Source organism: Lactuca virosa, chromosome 6 (assembly GCF_052849685.1).
Source record: "Lactuca virosa cultivar CGN04683 chromosome 6, Lactuca_virosa_CGN04683_v6, whole genome shotgun sequence".
In the NCBI taxonomy this organism is placed as follows: Eukaryota; Viridiplantae; Streptophyta; class Magnoliopsida; order Asterales; family Asteraceae; genus Lactuca; species Lactuca virosa.
The window spans coordinates 86262854-86269177 of NC_136431.1; the positions used below are offsets into that span (position 1 = coordinate 86262854).

Sequence of the window (6324 nt, forward strand, 5' to 3'; positions counted from 1 at the left end):
AAAACCAGAAACCGACTCAGAATTATTTATTCAGTTCTACTGGTTTCGGTTCCGATTTTGTTTTTTAGTCCAAAACGCTCATCCTATTTTATAGTCATGTTATTATGTTTCTGAACATCTCGTTTTATTTCTATATTTCACATATTTGATAAGTAATTTATAGTTAAACATGGTTAATTCAAATCTGATTTTCAAAAAGGCCCAAAACTAAACCAATATCCTTTGGAATTCGAAATCCCTGTCACAAAACACAAACATGTTACATTGAAGACATAAATTCAAACTCAAAATCTTCTCTCTCCTCTACCCAAGAAAAGAGAGGCTAACCTTACCCTTTTCCACTAAAAACCCTAGAAGAAACTCCATGGACCCAGTCCCAGATAAAATCTTCAAAGAAAGATTTGATCAAACCCCACAACAACCGCCGCCGCTGCCGCCGCCTCCTCCTCCTCCTTCCTCCACAGACAAGCATCAACTATTCGTTCCAGTTAAACTGGATCCTTCCAATAACCTGGTTTCAATACAACCCCACCAAAACGTTCCGCCAAAAAAGAAAAAGGATCGCCATTCGAAGGTGAATGGGAGGGGTCGGAGAGTCAGGGTCCCGGCGCTGTGTGCTGCTCGCATATTCCAACTCACCCGAGAGCTCGGCCACCGCACCGACGGACAGACAATCGACTGGCTACTTCACAATGTCGACCCATCGCTGTTTCCCCCGTCTTTTGCCGGAGGTGGTCCTCAAACGGTGGTTCCGGAAAACCATCAAGGGGTGTCGGAGCTGGACCTGTTTCCTAACATGTCATTCACGTCTCTGTTGATGCAAGTGGAAGAAGATGATGTGAAGACTAAATATGAGAAAAATGAAGATGCTTGGAAGATTTAGGTGGCGTATAGAGAAATCTATGTTAGAGGTCGACTTTTTAAAGTGGGAAGTTGACTGAGATTAAATGGACCCATTTCGGGAGTAAATTTTTGTAGGGCCACCAATGGTGTACTTGTATGTGAATTATTGGTGTACTTGTATGTGAATTCTACTTCTGTAGTTTAAGATATGGGTGATCGATCATTCATAAATTTTCCCCTTTTTTTCCCTGAGTCCATCTTCCCACTAGATTTTGTGGGATTTTTGCTTATGATTCTTTATGCTATAGCAAATGCGATGATATGGTCTTTAGAAAAGATCACTCTAGTCATACAAACCGGGAAAAGCAGAACATTACCACTGGGAATATTGCCTGGGGGTTGCATTAGTTGATTTATTTTCTAATAAATTAACCTTCTCATCACTAAAAGAGAAGGATACCGAGTAAGGGAATATAATGTTCGGCTACATTTTAACCATGAATAAATTTACATTCTTATATACAAATGCAAAACAATCCCTATGTTAAGAATGTTTAGATGTTTTAGAGCCGTAGTTTTTGTATGTATAGTTCTAATCGCTTTTTATAGGTCAAATATAATGCAAATTACAAGAAAGTTCTTGAGTTTTTACCTCACCGTTATTTTTATAACGTTTAAACTAGGGGTGTGCAAAAAACCGCACAAACCGCCCGCACCGCACCAAACCGCACCGCATAATGCGGTTTAGAATTTTGTGGTGCAGTTTGCGGTTCGTCATTTTATCAAACCGCACTATGCGGTGTGGTTTGCGGTTTGTATTTATAAAACCGCGGTTCAAACCGCACCGCACCGCATGTTATATATATACTTTTTTTTTCTTTACTTTGTTATAACTTCAAATCACGATTTAGTAACGATGTATTTAAATATATTTCTTACAATAATCAAATATCTATAACATAACATTAATCACTATTAGATCAAGATCTCACGGTTTACAAGAATATAGCAACTATAACGGCAATATAAAGCAATAACAGTGACACATACAAAACTATAGTAGCATGAATCACAATTTATTAAAAACAATTTAACTTGAAAATTGTATTTTTTTTTATAAAATAAAAGCGATCAATTTTTTTAACCGGATCAGTTTTTTGGTTTTTTTATAGATTTAATGTTGAACAACTCATCAAACCGCACAAACCGCAACCAAACCGCATAAACCGTCCGCATCAAACCGCACCGCATAATGCGATTTTGAACATCTGAGGTGCGGTTTGCGGTTTCTAAAATATTCAAACCGCATATGCGGTGCGGTTTGCGGTTTTGACTCTAAACCGCACCGCGCACACCCCTAGTTTAAACCCTTTTAAGACCATCACCCACACTTTATTTCTTTTACATCTTTAAAACAAAACATAGTGTTTTTCAACTCTATATAATTTTTGCACCATTTTTCCAACAAAAATATATTGCATAATATGATAATAAATTTGTTTTTTAGTCTAATATAAGATAATCCAAAACACCCTTTAACTTATTAGTTTTTTATCTATTTATTTATATCTTTTTTGTTGTAAATATTTATAATATATATTATCACAGAATTATAAGTAAATAAATTATTACATTTAGAAGACCCACTCATATTCAATATATTAGAAATGAATTGTTTAATAATTATTACATTTAAAATATAACTACTCATATTTAATTAACTAGAAATTAATAAATATAAAATTTGAGGAACTAAAAGTAACACATGAAACTTTGACATCCGTTTGTTGTAAAGAAATAAACACCAAGTTTTGGTGTTATACTATTCTTTTACCCCCAAACTAATAAAAGAAATGACGTAAGGTTGTAGAAGAATTTACATCATCTTGATGTAAAATTAGGATTTGGTGTTGTGTGTGTAGCTGTGATTCTTTAGCTTTCGGTTCAAGTAAGTATTTTTTACAGTATTACTTATGACATAGTTGATATGACATGATTGTATGCTTAGCTAGACTAGTAGAGTCTTACATGTTTGTATGTTTACATGTTTTGTTTGGTTGAAACAAGCCGTTACTGTTATGTATAGTTTTCTGTGTTGTATGTGATATTTTGGAAAACTTATTAAGTTTTGTCTTATAGTTGTGGATTAAATGATTTTCACGTCCTCCATCAGATCGTGGGAAAACGAAGACGTAACTGTACACACACATCAACAACTTTCGTGTTTTGAGACTTCTGTAATTATTTTATTATACTCTAATTTTGGGATTATGACTTTCGGAACAAATTATTTTATTTCGATCGTGATATATTGGGTTTTTATCTTATTTAAAATTAAAAATTTTATTTATGAAAATAAGGACCGTGTGGAAGAAAAAATTGGGTGAAATATACCAACATCAAGAGTTACAAGGTCCATTTTATTTTGATGAAAAGCTCTCAAATGGGCCACAACTCCTCACAAATGGCAAAGGAGGTTTTGCTCCATGTGTAAGAGTGCATGTTGCTATTTTGATATTCGGTTTTGAATTTCCTTCCATTTTAATTATTTTCTGAAGTAAATAATTTCGTTTCAATTCTAAATCATGAGATTGCCATGATTTGCAGAATTCACACGTGATTGATTAGACATTTAATTTGATCGATTTTTTTAACTTTAATACTATGAAATTTGGCGATGTTTGCCAAATTAGATCCATTTTATATAAATAATAAAGGGCTTGAATTTTTCCTACCCTCTTTCCACTTAACTATATCTTTAAGGCTAAAGGGAGTGGTAACACTCTTAGGTGCTGTTTGTTTTTTCTGATACAAAATGTATGCAGTCTGTGGACCACATATGTAGACCTCTGCAGTAGAAGAGGTGGATCAAACGTCTGCAGTTTGAAAAAAGAAGACTGTTTTTTTAACATCTGCGGACTACTAAAATAAATTGAAATCTAAATGAACTGAATTTTTTAAACTTCAAAGTAATTTTTTAATATTTTTATGACTTTGTTATAAATAATTAACAAATCTAGATCAACTTTTATCTATTATTGTATAAAAATAAAAATAAAAATGGTATGAATTAACGTATATATTTGATAAAAACCAACAATTTTGGTTGCAAAGTTATAACTAAACATTATAATTAGGGATCAAAGAATTTGATACATAAATGGATGGAAATAAACTTCGATTTTTTCAATTAAATCCATTAAAAACGTACCATAAATATTTTCTCGGGAAATTGACGATACTGTATTAAATGTTTTACAAAATTTGGCAAAAAAATATAAAAATATATTATGATTTTTTTTTCATATCTATATAAACAACTTTAACGACTATTATTGTAATAAAACTTTATTTATAAATTTGTCAAAAATATCATGTTTGCATCGTCGAACGTTTTTTTTTTAAGTTTTGTAATTTTTTTTTCAAATTGTTTATCATTAATAAAGTTGGAAAAAATATAAATAAAAAACAAACTTAAAAAAATGAAGATATATGTGTTTTTTTAAAGCTAGAAGATGTCTGAAGATGTTAGAAGACTATGGTCCACATCTGCGCCAAGAAGAGGGCGCGCATACATTTTTAGGTCTGCAGTCTTCAAAAAAACAAACAGTCTGCCAATGCTAATGTCTGCGCGGCGCAGACAGAAGAGACCACGCAGATCTGCAGACAAAAAACAAACACCACCTTAGCATGTTGCCACATAGGATTTTTAAGTTTTTTTTATGACACATAGGCTTAGCATGTCTACCACAAAAAAGGTTGGAAGTGGAAGTGTGACAATTTAATAGGTTTAATTGTGGAGAAAAAAAATTAAAATATATAAAGAAATACAAATCAACCAATCACAACACACATTCATGCTTTCTCTCTCCTCTCTCCTCTCGCTGCATCCATGACATCTCTTTCTTAGCACCCTCCTTGACATAAGGTAGGGAGAGGTGTAACACCTTTAGCACTTTCCTTAACACCTCACCTCCACTCCCTTTAGCCTAATAATTATATTTTATATTTTTCTTAAATAACTAATGATTACCTAATTATTATTATTTTTTTTATTTTCTTTTAATATATACTAGCTTATTTGTTTTTTCTTTTATTAATCTTGTTTTTTTATTTAATTTATTTATTTACCTTCGTTTTTATAATTAAAATTATTTTTTTTAACATTTTGTTTGAAGACATTGTTTAATGTAAAAAAACATATTTGACGTTTTATTCTTTTATATTTTTTTGACATTTTGTTTGAATATTAGTATACTACTTTAAATCTCATCACGTTTACGATTAGTCATGTTTGGCTACTTCACAAATCGACAATGCATGTTGTTGTTTCATATTTTTGGCACATTTGTTTCATTTTTTTAATCTTTAACGTTTTGGTCAAATACATATTTTTAAGTTTTGTTTCTTTGTATTTATTCCAAAATTTTATTTTTAAAACTTATTCTTGTTTCGAACGACGAATTTAAAAAAAATGACTTTTTGTTTTAAAAAAATATATATGATGTTTTGTTTGTTTGTATAACCAAAAAATCTTTAAATTTTTATCCTTTTTTGTATAGTTAAAAAAATCTTTGAATCTTTGTTGAACAGATTTAAACCAAAAAATATGTGATGTTTGAATATATTTTTAATGTTTTATTATTTTATATTTATGACTTCGTTATTAAAATTATGTTATATAAAATATTATAATGTATTTCTAATATTTTTTCTGACGTTTTTATTCATTTATTTTTTTGACATTTTGTTTAAATAACTTATTGTTATTACTTTTAGCTTTTTATTCTATTTTTAATCTTTTTTATAATCTGATTTTTTTTAACTTCAAATTTATTCTAATAAAATAAATAGTTATTAAAATCTTTAAAAAAATCAGATGAATACTTTTGATAAAAAGTCATTTTGTAATCATATAGATATATCTTGATTTTTTAAAACTTATTTTTGTTTATGCATATGTATAACTTCAAAACAAAAAACAAAAAAAAAAAAAAAAACAAAAAAAAAAAAAAAACAAAAAAAAAATGTAAAAAGAAAACATTATTAGGTAACGGATTCAAACAAAATGTAAAAGAAAATGTTACTTATTTATCTTTGTTTGTGTAATTTAAATATCTTTTTTTAAGAGCGGATTTTTAAGAAAAAAATGTTTGACGTTTTATGTAAAACATTAAAATAAGTTTTTTTAATCTCACTAAAAAAATTATATATATATATATATATATATATATATATATATATATATATATATATATATATATATATATATATAGAGACAGAGAGAGAGAGAGAAAGAGCTAGGTTCATTTGTTTAAACTAATTATTGTGTTATTATATGTATAAATGTGTGCCAATCATTTCAAAAACTTAAATAAGGATATATAATCTTACCTATTAATTAATTTTGTTAATTAAATAAAAAATTAATTAATCCCTAAAATATTGGATTGCTTTCCTTTAAATCCATTGAAACCGTTA

General features: G+C 29.3%; 1 protein-coding gene across 1 annotated transcript; it reads left to right on the forward strand.

Annotated features, from left to right (window-relative positions):
* Nucleotides 1-206: 206 nt before the first annotated feature.
* Nucleotides 207-1086, forward strand: LOC145120615 (transcription factor TCP9-like). The gene has a single exon (XM_079056412.1). It carries the CDS (start codon nucleotides 365-367, stop codon nucleotides 881-883), a length of 519 nt encoding a protein of 172 aa, XP_078912538.1. The 5' UTR covers nucleotides 207-364; the 3' UTR covers nucleotides 884-1086.
* The last annotated feature ends 5238 nt before the right edge of the window (nucleotides 1087-6324 follow it).